Genomic DNA, 17,886 nt, shown 5'->3' with positions numbered 1-17,886 from the left:
CTTCTGCATTTTGATTTTCCTCAGCTCTGGGAGAAGGGAGGGGTAAATTTGTATTCTCTTGCAAGTCCATGGAGTGGGTTACCCATGTGGTGGCTAGTGGAGGAGATAGTGCTGAGTCAGTTAGGGGGTTAGCCTTTTCTGCTATTAGCTCTTTGTACTTTTGGCGTCTTGGTATTGTAGATCATGGAGATAGCTGAATTTGTTTGATCTCTCATATAGAATTCCTGTCTTGGAAAAGTTTTAGAGGTCATGAGAATCAGAGAAAATGTCAGTTTTCCATCGCTGGTCACAAGACCTGGAGTGGAGGTCTTTTTTTTCTAATCATATTTCCTTCTCTCTATCTTTCTCCTTTGGCTTTTATGCCTTAAAAAAAAAATAGAAAACTTGGCAGGTATCACTTCATGATTTGGCACCCATAGTTTTGGCCACCCAAATTTACCCCATTTGGATATATTGAGGTCAATTATTTGGATTTTTTTTTTTGCAGAAGGATTAAATGGACCAATCAGTGCTAAAGCAGTAAGACCTTTGCTCCCAGTTATTTAAAGAAAGTCCATATGGCTTATCTGAAGACCCCCAAAGGAGTATGGAGGGGAAGGCAGAGGCAACAAAGAAAAAGTACTAGGGAAGCATTAACTCCCACCCCGTGCCCCATGCACACACTGGGGTTGGGACTGGCACCTCCAAAGTGGAATAGGGAAGGGGAGAGAAAGCAAAGGGTGCTACTAAGGATGTTGCTAGGGAGTGTTGAGGCAGCCAGGTAGTGCAGAGGCTAGATCACTGAGCTTTAGAGTTAGAGAGTAAAGTTAGGAGTCAGCCTGAGTTTAAATTTAGTCTAGACACCTTGGGTAAGTCACTTCACCTGTTTGCCTTAATTTCCTCAACTGTAGAATAGGGATAATAATTGTACTACCTCACATGGTTGTTATGAAGATCCAATGAGACAATGCTTGACATATAGAAAGTGCTTAATAAATTCCTTCCTTCTCTCTCTCCCTCCCTGCTGCCTGCCTGCTTGCCTTCAAGCTCTCATTGGGTTTCATGGATTCTGAGTAAGTTAGGTGTTTAATGATGGGATGTGTACAAGATTCTTGGCAGAAGGGTCTGAATGGATTTCCACCCCTGGGGTTCTAGGAGAGAGATTCAAGTTGACTGGGAATTGACAGTTTTCCTTGGACCCTGGGGAGGATCCCAGGAAAGAAGTTTCTGGATACTTTGGATTCTAAAGAAGGGGAATGACCAGTGCACAGAAAACTCCTTGGACCTAGAATCTGGGCCACAAGGGGTTTTTCTGAACAACAATAGGCTGCTTGCTTGGCTTAGATAGTCAAGGAGATAAGGAACTCTTCCCTTTGCACTCTGATTCATGGTCAGTAACATGTGTAGATGGTGACCTTTGTATCTTTTGTATGGTGTTTCTTTTTTTACAAGTTAAGATAAACAAAATCCATCCCCAGAAAATCCATCAGAAAAAAATGAAACCAGACAAGTTTGTATTCTCTTATTTGCAGACTTCCCTTCCTTTCTGTCCTCAGGAGTATTACTTTCTATTACTTTCTAACCCTCTCTTCCCCAGTTATGAAAATGAGACTAGATCAATCAATTCCGTGGCTACTTTTCACTGTAACCGTCTAGGATCCTGATTAGAGAACTACCCAGTTACCCTGGGGAAGACCTCAGTGGACCTGAGGAGTCCCTAGGATGGAGGCCCAAAGAGGACCATGATCTGCCTGAGATCACACAGCACTGATATAATGAAATGCATAGAATCTGGGGCAGAGGAGAGTCTACCGCATGTTCTCCTTAACCCTGCCCTCTCCAACATAATAAGTGAGCCTTAGCAAGCTAAGTGTGCCGATGTATGTCTGCCTTTGACTCTGACAGAGATGTCTGGATGTTCTGAAGATTTGGTTGAACTGCCTTGGCTGGACTTAGACCAGGACACTGACTGATTCTAATTCCTCTTGTCACTTTTTAATGGTAACTGTAGCATTAGCAGAGTCATTTCATCTCTCCCCATAATGCCTCTCATTTTCATTGCCACCACCCTACTCTAGATCCTCATTGCCTCTTGCTCCCTAATGGGCTTTCCTGCTTAAGTCTTTCCTCTCTCCATTCCATTCATTGCCCAGCTGCCAAAATGTCACTCCCCTGCTTACAAAACCTCCCTTGGCTCCCTAGTGCTCTCTGGATCAAATTCCTCCTCTTGGCATTTCAATCCTTCTGCCACTTGGTTCCAGCCTGTCTTTCCAGACTTAAACCTCACTTCCCTTCTGGCCCTCTTTGGTCCTGCCTGGGGGCCTTGGTGCAGGCTATTTCCTTTGCCAGAAATATGCTTCTTCCTCATCTTTGCCTCTTGGAAGCCCAGGTAGCTCAAATGTAACCGCTTGTGAGAATCCTTTTCTGATTTTCCCCAGCTGTTGCTGCCCTCCCCTCAGCAACATTACCTTTTATTTGGGGGTGTACTCATGCATGTGCCTTCTGTCTCTTCTGATGGAATTAAAGCTTCTTGGGAGCATTTGTCAGTGTATTCTTAGTGTCTGGTGCAGAAAATACTTCATAAATTTTGCTGATTGATTGGACCTCAGTTTCCATGTCTGTAAAATCAGGGAATTGGACTAGATCGTCTCTAAGGACCCTTTTACCTCCAGATGCTCTTATCTCATTACACAGGTGCAGTAAAGGACAGGGAAGAAGGCATAAACAAAATGACTTTTTCATCCTTAGCATCTAAGAAGGATTGATTAGAGAGATGCAAATCAAAACAACTCTGAGGTACCACCTCATTTGTATCAGATTGGCTAACATGACAAAACAGGAAAATGATACATTTTGGAGAAGATGTGGGAGAGTTGCAACATTAATTCATTGTTGGTGGAGCTGAGAGCTGATCCAGCCATTCTGGAGAACAATTTGGAACTATGCCCAAAGGGTTACAAAAATGTGCATACCCTTTGACCCAGCAATACCTCTCCTAGGACTGTATCCCACAGAGATAATAAAAATGGGAAAAGTACTCACATTTACAAAAATAGCAGCTCTTTTTGTGATGGCAAAGAATTGGAAATTGAGGGGATGCCCATCAAGTGGGGAATAACTGGACAAGTTGTGGTATATGAATGTAATGGAATACTATTGTGCTATAAGAAATGATGAACAAGTGGATTTAAGAACTGGAAAGATTTATATGAACTAATGCTGAATGAAGTGAACAGAACCAGGAGAACATTGTACACAGTAAAATCCTCCGTATACGATGACTGATTTTTATAGACTTAGCCTAGCCCTTCTCAGCAACGCAAGGACCTAAAACAATTCCAAAAGACTCATGATGGAAGATGCCAGCCACATCCAGAGAAAGAACTAGAGTCAGAATGCAGAGTGAAGCAGACTATTTTCTTTTTTGTTTTGTTTCTTTTTCTTCTTCATGGTTTTCTTCCATTCATTATAATTCTTCTATGCAACATGACTAATGTGAAAATGTGTTTAATAGGGATGTGTGTGTAGAGCCCATATCAGATTTGTACGCCGTCTTGGGGAGGGAGGGGGAGAAAATTTAAAACTTCTGGAAGTGAATGTTGAAAACTAAAAATAAATAAATTAATAAAAACCAAAACATTAAACAAGAGGAATGGGTGGAATGGGAATGAGAGGATGGGTAGAAGTAGCTGGTGATTCTGAATCAAGGATTAGGAAAAGGGGCTGTGCAAGTTTATTAGCCAAATGATAGGAAAGTACCAGTTGACTGGGATTCCCCCTTTAAGTGATCTTGGGCTGATGCAGGGAGGTATTGACATGTTTTCTTGCAAACACCAGAGGAGCAGAAGCCATGTGGTGATAATGACAAGGGCACTGGGTTGGAGCCTGGGTTCGAATTCTGGCTTTGCTGCTTACTTACCTGGGTGACCTTAAACAAACTTCTTAGCATCTTTGATCATCTGAGGGTATCATCTATAAAAGAATGGATTTGGAGTAGATGACCTTCTTCAAGTCCCCATTGAGTTGTAAATGTCTAAGAAAGGAAATCAGTCCTGCTTTCTGGGTCAGTAAATGTCTAGGGATTGGGGCTCTTGGGACCTGACAGAATTTACATTCGGCATTAATTCCTTTATCTCTTTCCAAAATGGCCGAGGATGATCAATATATGCTGGACTTCTGATTGGAATCATAGCCCCATTTCTGGAAAGCTAAGGGCTCAGTGTCCAGGTGGTCTTCACTTGTGCAAACATTTGTTCTTATTGTTTGAAGTGTGGACTTAGTAGTGCCTCCTTACATGGTAGTAGATTCAGGCTCATATCTGGTGTTTGCAAAGGAGCTTAGTGGAATTAGAGGCTGTAGCATGGTTGTAGTGACTCAGATCAGATTAGCTGTAGACTCCAGGGTAGAAAGTTTCCATTGTAGGGAAGGAACCTCCAAACCCAGAATGGAGCTGAAGCTTTCACTCTCACTGGTCAAGCTTCAGTGCTTTCTAACTCCCCTTCCCCAAACAAAGCAAAAATTCCCCAACAGCTCTAATGCTGTCACTGCTGTTATAGAAGGAAAATTATTGCCTAAGTCTAGACCTTCTCATCCCAATTTAAACCCCTTTTCTGGATATTCTTCATAATTGTGTCACTGACTCTTCGTCAAGCTCTCACTGTTCACAAGACTGGTGAAATTGTCATCCTTTAAGAAGTTCTGACCTCTGCTAGTAAGCCAGACTCACCAGTGGTGATGTGAGTGTGTAAGAGCACCTTTGCCCTTACGTCTCTTTAGCTCTAAAAAGTTACTTTTTCAGACTTCTGAAAGGTGGTTGTCCAGCCCAGGAAGCAGATTCTGACAGCTCGGCCGCTTCCCTTTCTTTTGTGAAAACATGGGCTTGGCCCTGAGTCAGTGCTCTGATCCAGACACTAAGCTCCTTCTTTTTTCCATTTTGGCTGTTGATTGTGTGTCTTTTCCGTCTTGGCAGATCAGAGAGAGACTTAACAAGGCCAGGGAAGACATTGTCAAGAATCTGTCATTCCTGAAAGTGGACAAGGAGTACGTGAGAAACCTACCGGCTGAAGGTTTAAGTGCATCTGACATTCTGGAGAGACTCAAGGACTACGACTCCCTTGGTATGAGTCTGTGAGTCTGCGTAATGTGCCCTTCCTCTGAATGGTAGCTGCCTGTATCCACAGGCCAAAGAGAGCCGCAGAGCTGGAGCCTGCACTTTTAGGACTCATTTGTTTATGTTTGAGTTTCTTTTTTCTCAAAGGCTGGATCAAATATTTCCAAGTTGCATTTCCCCCATGTAAGTTGCATTTAAATTTAGATTCCATCAACAAACAATTAGGACGTAAAATCTTATGGACCATTAAAATTCATGTGGGAATGTGTGAAGTAGAATTTTTAAAAATTAATATAAAAATTAAAAATTAATAATCAGTATATTTTGAGAGTTCTTGGTAGTATATATTGCAAAGTATAAAATTGGGTGCTGGCCAGCCTCCAAGTGCTGATGGTATATAAAGTAGGGTTTGATGACCTAAGAAATTAGAATGATTAGGGGCATGCTCCCCTTTTTATGTCTTCTCCAGTTACGTCTTGGTGGTGAGTGCCACCACAGTCATTCTCCCTATTCCCCTGCTCCCCATCCCACACACCTTAAGCAGGTTAGTAGAATGGGCATCAGAACCTGAGACACCTCACTAGAAATATCATTGAGCCCTAGTATAAAGACTGGCACAGCACAAAAGTGGTCTACTCTGGAGCAGGGCTTCTTAAACCTTTTCCACTAGAGACCCCTTCAGTGCTTCTTAAATCATGGGTCATGACCCACAGCCTGGGGGAGGAGAGCTAACAGACTACAATTTGGCAGATTTATTATGAGAAGCAGCAAAGGTCCTTCCGTCTACCTGCTAGACTAGTCTCAACAAAGAACTTTCTTTATTTGGGTGGCAGATCGTATAACTATGTACATATGTACATTTTCTATTACCTTTAAAAAATTGTTACTGCTATGTCTTGTTTTTATGTCCCCTTCATTTCCAGATAAATCTCTCCTCCCACCCCGGCCAAGGAGCATCCCCTTTTAAAAATAACAATAAACAAGATGGGGGAGGGGACTGCAGTTCAGCCACATCAGGCAGCTGAGTGTGACAGCCCATGCTCTGTCTGAAGTGCAGCCCTCCACCTCTGCCGGGGGGAGGTATATTATTCTCTCTTTCTAGGGTTGAGCTTGGTCCGAATGAGGCAGCATTTCATGCTTTTTTGTCCTTTCTTTATATTGTTTTAGTCATTGTGTTTGCCCTTGTCTTCATCCTACTGACTTCACTTTGTATGGTCCGGTTCATGCTTTTTGAGAGTCTCTTATTCAGGCTTTCTTAAAATGCTGTAAAATTCCATTACATGTTTTAACAGAATGACAAATTGCTTTCCAGAATGGTCATATCCATGTGCCTGCCTTTTCATAGCCTCTCCAGGAATGACTATTTCCATCTTTGCTTGTGTTTGCCAATTTTTTGGATGTGGAGTGAAACGATTAGTGATTGGGCCTGGCCTAAATCTGTAACCTCTGCCCTTCCAGCCTTGTCAGTAGGGAGATCTGATCTTAAACAAACAACCCACCCTCCTCACCAAAGCTTCCAGGGACTTCCTCCACTCAGCCTTTCCCCTTCCTTGATCTTTCTATGGCATTTGAAACTGCTGACCAGTTTCTCCTGGACCCTTGCTCTTCTCATTCTTCCAGAAGCTTCTTTCTCTAGGCCTGCTTTTCTGCCATCCCCATTCGTTCTGGGGATGCTCAGGCTTTGTTCTGGCTCTTTTCTCTTTTTTCTCTATCTCTTGGTGACCTCATCAGCTCCCATGGGTCCCATTGTCCTTCCTATTGGACAATTCAAACTTGATGTCCCATTTCAAACTCAAAATGTTCAAAATAGAACCTGTTGTCCTTCCACCAAACCAATTCCTCTTCCTAAGTGTCCTGTTAGGGAGGAGGGTACCACTGTCCTCCCACTCACCCAGGTTCACGATTCATGGTTACGGTTACCCCTGGTTCTTTGCTCTTATCTGCCTCCCATCTCCAGTTGGATGCCATGTCTTGTCATCTGTTTGCATGGCATCTCCAGTGTACATCACTCACAGAGCCACCATTCTGCTGAAGACCGTTCTCACTGATCACCAGAGTCTCCCTCCCCACAAAAGCCCGACTATGATCTTGTCACCTCCCCCAATAAATTCCAGTTGCTCCCTCTTGCCTTGAGAATCAAAAATAAGCACTTCTGTTTGAGAGTCAGAGTTCTCAGCCTGACTCCTTCCCTGCTTGGTGCCCTTCCCTCTCTGGGATTCAGTCCTCCTGCTGTGCTTACTGTTTCACAGAAATGATGTTCCATCACTCATTGCCTTTGCACTAGCTGCCCCCCGGGCCTGAAGTATGCCCCCTCCTCACAGCTGCCTCTGAACGAAAGGCTCAACTCAGTCTCCACTTTCTTCATCTCCCTCGGCTCAAAACTGCCCTGTAGCCATTGGGTGAATGTTTTGTATCCTCTTGTGCATACACATGTCCCCTTTCTTGAGGACAAGGGCTGCTGTCTCCGCAGCGCTTCGCGCACGACCCCAGCCCGTAGTAAGTGCTGATGAACACTGACTGGTTGAGAGGTTACTGTTGAAATATTTCACCTTTTAATTCAATATAGATCTGCTGTTCGTTTCACAACTATTCTTTCCTTATTCCTGGATAGGTTTGGGTTTTTTTGGCTTTTGTTGGAAACAAACCCTCTTCCATTATATATTGTGTCAGCGCTTGATGAGGCACCCGATGACATTAATTTGCGGCTGGGGCGTTGTTTTTGTCTTTTTTTTTCAGGAAATTCACATTGGGAAGATGGAAAAGTCTCTGGGGCCGTGTACAGTGGTGATGAAAAACTCACTGAACTTCTTGTGAAGGTAAATGAGGTCCACTTTAGGGGAAATGTTAACACACCAAATGTTGTGTGCTATGTGTCCCATTCCAAAGAAAACAGAATTTTGGAAATCCTGGGAATTATTTGTCAGAGTTGGCAGTGATCAGGTTAGAAAGGAAAAGAGGGTCAATTGTGTGATGGCACAAATGGATATTAGGGAGTAGAGGGGCATGTTTTGTGTTAATGGTAAGCTTGAAGTGCATGGTTTGGAGAAGATTGAAAAGGTGTGAAAGCCTAATTATAGTTTCCTCAGATTCTGTTTTGTGCAAGTTGAAAAACAAATTTTTCAGGATGAATTTCCCTCCTCCCTTGCACAGTACGTTTGGGGTGTCATTGAAGAACCTGATGGATGGTTGGGCCTGCTTAGCCATCCCTTGGCATTGTGCATGACCTTCCTGAAATTGAAATGATTCCCTTTTGCTTTGTGCGCTGAGTTGCATTTCTTTGTAGGTTTATGGAGACTTTGCATGGAGCAATCCATTACACCCAGATGTCTTTCCAGGAGTTCGAAAGATGGAGGCGGAGATTGTGAGGATAGTTTGCACCCTCTTTAATGGTGGACCAGAGTCTTGTGGCTGTGTAAGTAAACACCTCTCTTGACTTCTCTCTCATTTCTCAGCCTGGAATTTCCTTTCAGAATTTGCTCAGAGAAGTTACTTAGGCAGTTAGGGCAGTGGAGGAGAGGCTGTCCTTTACCTCAAGAGAGGCACCAGTGGTTGCTCCTTGTGCTGTCATTGTGGGCAGAAAGCAGCATGGCATCATGGAGACTGTGCTGCTCTTGAGATCAGGAAACTGGGGGTGGATTTCTGGCTTGGTCATGGATTTGGAGGTGTCCTTTATTCCTTTCAAATGTGGGGAATGATGTTTCCTGACCTCCCTTGTAAGTTGTGGTTAGGAGGGCCCTTTGGGAGCCTCAAAACACATGGTAGCTCTTCTCACTCTATTTCTTACCAGCGAATGACAGCATTTGGAAGCCCGACACAGCTCAGGCTCCTTTGGGTGGGAACCTGAAGCCTCGGGGCCACATGAAGCCCATGAGGTAGGTCCTCAAGTGAGTCCCTCTGACTGAACCCTAACTTCATAGAACAAATCCCCTTCATAAAAGGATTTGTTCTATAAAACTTGGACTCAGTCACAAGGCTGCATCCAAGGACCTAGAAGGCCACATGTGACCTTGAGGCTGAAGGTTCCCCAGCCCTGGTTAGGCTGTGCCTCTTGCAGCTGACCCTGTTCAGAACCCTGGGTAGGAAAATGATCAGGGTGCCTCACAGAGACTTATCTAAGCATCCACAAAGGACAAAGCAGCAAATTTTTTGTATTCAGAGCTCCCAGGTTGGTCAAGGGTTGAGTAAGCTCGTTGAGGGTGGGAATTGGGTGTTGGGTTTTTTTGTTGTTGTTGTTATCTCTAGCTCCTAACACAGTACTTTGTCCCTAGGAGGCACTTAAGAAATAAATGTGTGTTGAATTCTATCATATTTCTTCCAGCTCATCTTTTTTTCATCCAGCTCTGGGACTTTAATTTTTTCCTTAAAAAATTATTTTTAAAATCTTACTTTTAAAAAATGCTGTATAGGCTTTTTTTTTTTTTTTATGAAGAGAACAGACATTCCAAGCTGAAAGCTTTCTCTTGAGGAGTTTACTAATGGCTTTGGTCTTAGCATGAATTTCTGAGCCTAGAGAAGAATGCCCCCAAATCAGTGACTCTGTTTGGTAAAGAAGGTCTTTGCTCACCCCTCAGCCTCCAGCCCCACTCCCTCCACCATGAGGTTAGGAGAGACTATTCCCAGGGATTTATGGGCAGGGGAGGAGGCCTGGGAGAATCGAATGCCTTCTCCAGAGTTGGCTGTTAACTCAGCCTTGGGTACTCAAATTCCTTTCCATCTCCCTCAGCCTCTTCCTCTCCACTCTGATTGGAGAAGTGAAGGGTGCCCTCCTCCCAGAGCTTCCCTTCATAGAGGACTGGACGTGGCCTTCACAGCCCATTCCCCACTTTCTTGTTCCATGTGGAAGCTGGACATCCTTTGTAATGGTGGTAAATACTGTGAGTGACTATCTCTATGTTGTATGCTTTGCTTAATGTTAATAATCAGGGCTATTAATCAGAGTTCTGTCATTCCATCTTTTATTTCATTCCATCTTGCCATCTTGTAACTTTCTGGACCAAAGTATCCTTTCTTGGCTTCCAGTCCCCATCTGTGTATTGTCTTCCTCCTTAGAATGTAAACTCACTGAGGTTAGGGATGATCTTTGCATCCACAGTGCTTGGTACATAGTAAGCAATTAATACATGCTTTTTCATTCATTCAGCTTTCAAGGAATCTTATGTAATTTTATTATGTCCATAGAGATCAACTTGGAGGAGAGCAACCTGTAAGGCATTTTGCTCTCTCAAATCCAACCTGTGTGTTTAATTAAGCAAACAGAGTGAAGTCTTGTTTTATTTGAACCCTTCAGTGAACCATGCCATATGAAGGTGAGGTCAACTGTAAAAGAGTGTTTGTGAAAGCCTGCCTGTTTCTTTCTTATACTTTTATCAGGAATTTCCAGATGATTTTCTTAAGGATTTTGTAGAGAAAGTAAGCAGGTTGGTAGTTTTTGATGTGTTTCATGTCCTTTTTTTTTCCTCCTGCTTCATATGTCTTGAGAATTGATCCTTCAGTGCCCTCATAATTTTTGTCTCAAGCACGAACCTCTCACGTGTACATTTGGTCTGGCTCTACTCTCCTTCCTCCCTTGAGTGCAATCTCTACTTCCTCATACAATAATACAGTACAAGTATGGTGGTTGCACTGTCATTATTGGAGAAAATACCTTTTTACAGAAATTTTACAGATATTTTTCATTTGTCATTTATTTCCTGTCCTCCTTATTTCATCCTTAAATACTCTCAAGATCACTGGGTTTCTTACCATGCTTTCTTATATTTTCCCTTCTACTGTTTCTCACTGTTTTATGAGCTGTTAGTGTAGATAATTTCTTCTCATCTTCCTCCTTCAGATGATTTTTGCATATGATTTTGTATTCTAAATTGGTGTTGCCCTTGGTTGCCATGTCTCTGCTGGGTCAGGGAATAGTATTTATTGGATGAGGTGGTTTCTAGACTCTTGGCTTCCTGGTTGTGGTTAAATTGGTTTAATTTTCTACAAATTTCTCCTGTCTCTTCTGGATCCAAATCTCCAATTTTCTGATTTTAGGAAGTGGTTGCCGGTGGTTTTGATGTGTTTTCTTTCATTTCTGATTTTTCATAAATGCTGCTACTTATTTTTTGAAACTCTTTTGTTCAGTGGCAAAAAATGAACTAGCACTTTGGGTAACCACTGCTGGTACTTCAGTGTGAAGGAATGCTAGATTTCTTTGTTCTGAAGTACAGGACTTGTCACCTGACCAAGTGAGCTTGTAGGGATTTGTTGATGTGCATAGGAGTCTCCCTTGTAAAGTTGAGGTAGCCTAATGATCCTTTCTCCCAGCTGGCAGTGGTGCCATTTCTGTCTGATGAACTTAAGAACTGGTTTTTCCTGGTTGCAGGAGTTTCTGAACATACTTGTTGTTTTAAATTCCCTTGCCAATATTTGGGGCCTACCAGCCATGGACAAATCATGCTGTTAGGAATCAGTCAAGAAAAGATGTTTCAGATTAGGTAGCAAAACAAGACATCCTCTTTAGACTTTTATAGTTATGTGATCCAGAAAACAGAGGACACATGCAGATTTTATATTTGAGACTGTTGGTTCCAGTGTTTTTTCTTGTAACCAGAAGAAAATAACATTTGCAGAACCTTGTAGATATTCCAGGCAGTTTTTGTAGATGGGGCTCTTTTCCCTCATAACACTTCAAAGTGGAATGAATAGCTATTAGCTAGGATTGTACATTTCTTTCTACATTTTGTGCTGGTTTGTGGCAGTGAAGGGTAGGTAGATATGGGAGGATTGGTTTTGAATGAGCATACAAGGCCATCTTTACCCTAACAGCACATTCTATGCAATCTCTTACAAAGCCAGGCTGGAAAAAGCTTCTTTGCATGATTCTTGATTTTGAAAACCAGTGTAAGGAGTTAGACAAAACATGAATAGTTGGTGAGTTTCTTCCTCCAACTTCTCCCACCTTTCACACCAGCTTTCCTCCATAGGTTGGACCTTCTTGGTAATGCCATTATCAGCAACTTGAAGGAGAGCCAGTCAGCTGATCTGCCTAGTTACTTGGCATACTGGAGACACTTGGGAAGTTAAAATCCTTTATTCAGAGTGCTCAGGGTCAGAATGTTCAGGTGAAACCAAATAGGCAATTTGTGTTTAATTCATAATCATCACGAAGAAAGGGGTGAGGATTAAGAGGTGGCCATAACAGAATGGGAGAGAAAAGGAAACTTTGAGACCTGCTTTGGTTGATGGAAATAGCAGATGATAAAGTCTGGGAGAAGAATGACCATAGGGATTCATTTTCTGTATTCTCAGCTGGGCCCTTACTTTTACACAGAATTTCTTTTATTAATCACTTATCGATTCACTCTTGAGCTTTCTACATTGGTGCTTCCAAACTTTCTTTTTTATTGAGTCCCTGCAGTCACTTCTACTTTTTTCTCTTTGAGCAGATGGTCTTGCTTTTCACTTCACTGAAAACTTGAAAATATCCATTATCATCTCTCTTTTTTCCCCCTAATCTGCATCTCAGAATACCACTGCATCTTGTCTTTTTATTTTCTTTGCTTTTACGTCACATTTCCAAGACTCAGTGAGTCTTCTTCTCTATCTACTCCTCTCCTGTCCATCTTTGTTCCATTCTGTAAGGAAGAAGCAGCCCTTCTCACCATAACTAACTCCTCCACTTGTGACTTTCATTCTACCTCTCTCTGTTTAATTTAGGAGACTGTTTCATCAGTCATTCCCTTCTCATCTTCTATCTCTCCTTATATATTGCCTCCTTTTGGTTTTCCTACAAATAGGATTAGATCTCATCTGTCTTTCCTTTGAATTTTTTCTTTTTCTGCTTCTGACTTTCCTGGCCATGCTCCTAGAAAGTTCTGTGCTTGCTGCCTTCACCTGCTCACCTCCCTCTTGCTTCTCACCTCCCCATATATTCATCATTCAACTGAAATGTTTTCTCCAAAGTTAGGAGTTATTTCTTAACTGTTTAATATTTTTATACTATTGAACTCAAATTTGAGTTTCCTTGGGTTTTGTGACTCCCATTTCTTGAGTGATGGTTTCTTCCCTGATGCCTATGAACATGTTCAAGTCTCCTTCATCCTTAAAACCTCCACGAGACCTGCTGTCCCTTCAGCTATTATCTTGGCTGCCAGACTCCTAGAGAAAGCTGCCTGCGTTCATCGCTTACTCATGACACAGCTCTCTCTTTGTTCTCTTCCTATCTACCTGTCCCCTTCTTTTGAATCTCCTTTGCTGCTCCTTCCCTGAACATTCCTTCCCTGAACTGGGAGCATAACCTGAGGCTCCATCTTGGGCCTTTCTTCATTATTGACTTTCCTGCATTCCTGTGGGTGTCTGGAGGAGCCTTCTTGCTTTCTCTTCCACTCTGTATGCCATCTCCCATCTCTGTACTTTTCCACTGGCTGCTCCCACTGCCCAAAATACACTGCCTCACTTTTGCCTCATGGAAGCCTTTCAAGATTCATTCCAAGCCCCGTTTGCTACATAAAACACTTCTTGATCCCCCAACTTCTATTGTTCTCCCTCCCTCAATCACCTTGTATTTATACTGTGTGCATTTATGTACTTCTTCTCCCCTGATAGGATGTGAGTTCTTTGATAGCTGGACTGTTTCCTTTTTGCGTTTGTGTTCCAAGGATGCAACACAGTGCCTAGAACAGAGTTCTAGTTGCTTCCCAAATACCTTTTGACTGATTAATTCTCGGTGTCCTTTGCTGGCTTATCCCCTTAGGATGGCTCCTGCCTCCTAAGACTGAGGGTCATCAGTATTCTGTCCTGGGCCTCTCTTGGTGATTCCACCTGAGCTGATGGGCTCTGTTATCATCACTTTGTAACTAATTCCCTCATCTGTATAGCCAACCTTAATTTCTCCCTTGTATACTGACTCATATCTATAACTTGCAGCTAAACATCTCAGCACATGAAACTCTCACATTCAGCACATCTAAAAATGATGTTTTCCTCACGACCATTCTTCCTGAAACCCTGGTTTGAAAACTAGAATAATCCTTGACTCTTCCCTTTCTACCTCTTTACCTTAAGACCTTTTGATTCTGCTTTCATAGCATCTCATAGTCCTTTCATTTCTTCACTTTACAAGGCCACAACCTGAGTTCAGGTCTTAATTTTCTCTCCTGGACTATTGTAATAGCCACTCAAACTCCTTACATCTGGTATCTTCCCTCTCCCATCTATTTTCCACATAGCTCCCAAAATAATATTCCTAAGACTCAAGGTCTCTCTTACTTCTAGGAGGGCAAACTCCTTATCCTGGAATCCCACATTCTGGTTTCAGATTGGAATGAAAGTGCTCTTTTAATATTAACTATATCACCACCTGTTAGTAATTATGCTATTCATAACTGCTTTTTTGGTAAATTCATGATGACAAGCTAATATGAATTCAGTAATTTGCATTTGAAAGTCATAATGGTATCTAAGTACATTTGAAAAATTAGTTTCATATATATGAGCATATATACATGTATGTATACATGAGACTTTTACTCTAAAAGATATGTTTCATGCTGCCTCTGGTTGGTGCTAAGAAAAGATCAAAATCACAATGCTTTGGGATATATAGAGATTCCCGATCAGCTTTCTACCTTGTCACCACAGAAGTAAGAAGGTTCTTAAAGGGCCCTTTCAGTGATGCATTCTATGGTTCTCTGTCCCAGCTATCTACGTGATCTGTAGATTAGGGTTGTTCTAGGTCTGATTGTTGCATTTTGGGATTGCTGGGAACTTAGAAATATCAGGGTACAGGGTGAGTCTGCCTGGAAACCCAAGCCTTCTTTCAGTCAAAGTAGCCTAACGAATCTGTATCTTGATGCGGATGAAATTGACACATACAAAAGGACTGTGAGAAGATATGGATGGGATCAAGGAGTGGTAGATTGCCTGGGGTAGGCTGGGACCACTGTGAAAGGATTGTTGAGTATCTAGGTGGGCTGGGCTGGGCAGGGCCAGATCCCTCAGCTAGGTACCTTTGATTTGGATTGCTGAAATGTATGGGAAAATTCAGGGCTCAGGTCCCATCATCCTATCATGACCCTCCCCTCTATCCTTCCACCTCCCTACATGAATAATACCCTTTTGCCTTAGGTGACCTCATTTACCCTGTGGCTTTAGATAAACTGAGATCCCCAATTGGGAGGGAGAAATGGAAAGGTTTGTCAAGTGCTCTGAAGTATTCTAAATGGCATTTAAGAGAGATTTCTAAGGAGGCTAGCATAGCATCACTCCTTTTATGAACCGTGGTCTCATCTCATCTATTGCAACATACATGGTTGTTGGTAGCTCCTTCTTCCTGCTCCACTAACTCTAGAGCTTTTTCTAAACTATCAGGAATAATATGCATGCATATCCATTCCTATAGTCCTTGTAACAATCTAGTCCCATCTAGCCGTTACTTTGTAACACACCAGTGCTACATTAGGAGTTTATCACTGCACAGATGCTGATCTGAGATACTAGCCATGTGATTCTGGTGACTGGTGATTTGGGGAAGTGGTTTTGCTTAGCTCATGGCCCAGACCTTTGTACAGAGATTGAATCTTTGGAGCCAGAGACATTGCTGGAGCTTTACTCATCCTATTTATTTCAGAACCCCAGACTCCTAAAATGACTTTCTGAGATTTCACTAGGTCACAAGCTACACCCTGGAGAACTGTGTCAAGGAACTGGGGCTTTGTCTCTGACACCATTTGCAAAACTTTGTTTTCCTTCTGGTTTTGTCATCATTTTACAAAACAAGGGAACACTCCTAGTTACTCCTGAGTGGGATAGGTTTAGTGAAGACTTCTCAGATTGTAATTCTTCTCCCAGGGGTGAGGTAAGACTGAGAGGCTCAAGGTTACTATATTTTTAGAACAGAATAATTCCATATAAGGATATAAAACTGTGTAGTACATTAGGTTCTCAATGATTGGATAAAGTTTACCTAATTCTTCAATGTCTTCATTTCAAAAGGGATTGGTTAGATTTCGTGTCTAGAATGTAAGATCATATTCTCAGCTAATGAGAATAATGGTCAGTGGGGGGAGGAGGGACTTGGCGTTAGGGTCTATATAAATCACTGCCTTTTCTTTGTCTTTGTCTTTCCTACTCCTACAGGTGAGCCCCGCTTCTCAAGAATCGAATAAATCTCTTTTCTGTCATCGCTTTGAGAGGCCTCTGAGTAATTGATTTATGTAGGGACCTGAGCCATCCCACACTCTCCCTTGCTCTTTGATAAGGACATGAGAATCATACATTTCTTAAGGACTTCCCAAATCCCAGGGACTAACTTTTCTCTGAAGAGCTTCAGAATAGCTCCTCACCACAACAAGTTAGGGCTTAGTGGTCTTTTCTTGATGGGGATGGAGTTTTCCATCAGTGTATAAAATAGGTTGTTCCCATGAATATATATTGTGTGTATATGATATATAACATGCATATATGCCATGTGATCTGAAGGGAAAGTATACTTAAAATTGTACATCCAAAAAACATCTTAATATAGTAAATAAACTTAATATATTGAGTTTCTACTTTGGGGCATGATCAAAAGAGGGCCACATACTTATGAACTTTATGCTGGTACTACTCTCCTGATGATCCAGGAATCTCCACACCTTTAGAATAGATAGTCATTTCTTTGGTATAGTTGGATGACAATATTTTCTGGAAACCTAGTATTCTTGAAATGACCAATCAAGTTCTTTCCAGGCTATATATGGTAGAATTACAGAGAAATATTTAGGGTCCTTCATAACCATGATTCATATGGTTCCTGTTTTAGATAAACAGGATACATATTATCCCCTTCCTGACTAAGTGAGCACTGCTTCTGTTGTCCTTTCTCTTGTTTAAACTCAAGGCAGGCCTTCTAAGTCATCTGTAACACCAGCTTCTAAGGAGGGGGAAGCAGGAGTCATTTTTCTTGTAATATTTGTCAGAAATTACTAAGAGTTTCCCATTTGTGTTAGTGAACTTCTTGGGTCAAATGATTTTTTTTTTTTTGCATTTAAACAGGACCTTCTGTTTTGTGAATAGGTAAGATAGGTTGGTTTCTATTGCAGCATGCATACTTGTCACTATCCATATATATGTAAATATATGCATATATACATACATATACATGGCCTGTACAGGTGTATATTTATGATAACGATCCACTTTATGTAGCCGTCTAACAGTTATAAAACATTTTTGTAGAATCCTGTGATATACGTAATGCAAGTATTATCTGTATTTTACAGATGAGGAAACAGGCTCACGTAGTAATAAAGCGATTGACCGCTGGGCACATAGCTGGTACCTGTGTGAACCACAATTTTAACCTAAGTCTTCTGATCCCTTAAGTCCAATATTCATTCTACACTATAGGCGGAGGTGGAAAAATGACTGGTTTTGGATTTGGTTTATTGGCCACATCCAACCTCCATGTAAGAAGAAAGAGAAACTTCTTCAGGCGGGTATAAGATATTGAAAAACTAAAGGGAGAATCAGCATCTCAGTAGCCTTTGCCTCTTGCCAGAAGGTTAGCTTTGGCTGATAAACCAAAACCCACTGGTTCCCCAGGTCGGAATATCCAGTGCAGTCTGGAAGCTCCTTTCGGCTGCCTCCCTGGCTAATGTCTTCTCTTCCTTTTAGGTGACTTCAGGGGGGACCGAGAGCATCCTGGTGGCCTGCAAAGCCTATCGAGACCTAGCTTATGAAAAGGGCATCAAATTTCCAGAAATGTATGTATTTGTTTCCCAGCCTTGATGTATTTCCCCTGCTAGAATGCCAGGTAGCAAGAAACCCTAAAGTGGGCC

The 17,886-nt window shown here is 42.0% G+C and overlaps 1 protein-coding gene across 5 annotated transcripts in view; it reads left to right on the top strand.

Annotated features, from left to right (window-relative positions):
• The window catches only part of SGPL1 (sphingosine-1-phosphate lyase 1), an 80,056-nt gene that overhangs the window by 46,867 nt on the left and 15,303 nt on the right, over positions 1-17,886 (top strand). For all 5 annotated transcript variants that reach the window (XM_072628284.1, XM_072628282.1, XM_072628283.1 and 2 more), the window contains exons 5-8: positions 4,949-5,096; positions 7,826-7,905; positions 8,373-8,501; positions 17,723-17,811. In XM_072628284.1, the coding sequence (XP_072484385.1) occupies positions 4,949-5,096; positions 7,826-7,905; positions 8,373-8,501; positions 17,723-17,811 (446 nt within the window). The remainder of the gene's footprint in view (positions 1-4,948; positions 5,097-7,825; positions 7,906-8,372; positions 8,502-17,722; positions 17,812-17,886) is intronic.

The sequence above is a fragment of the Notamacropus eugenii genome, chromosome 1 (assembly GCF_028372415.1).
Source record: "Notamacropus eugenii isolate mMacEug1 chromosome 1, mMacEug1.pri_v2, whole genome shotgun sequence".
NCBI lineage: Eukaryota > Metazoa > Chordata > Mammalia > Diprotodontia > Macropodidae > Notamacropus > Notamacropus eugenii.
Note: the sequence above shows the minus strand (reverse complement) of the source record. Positions and strands in the feature narration are given on the sequence as shown.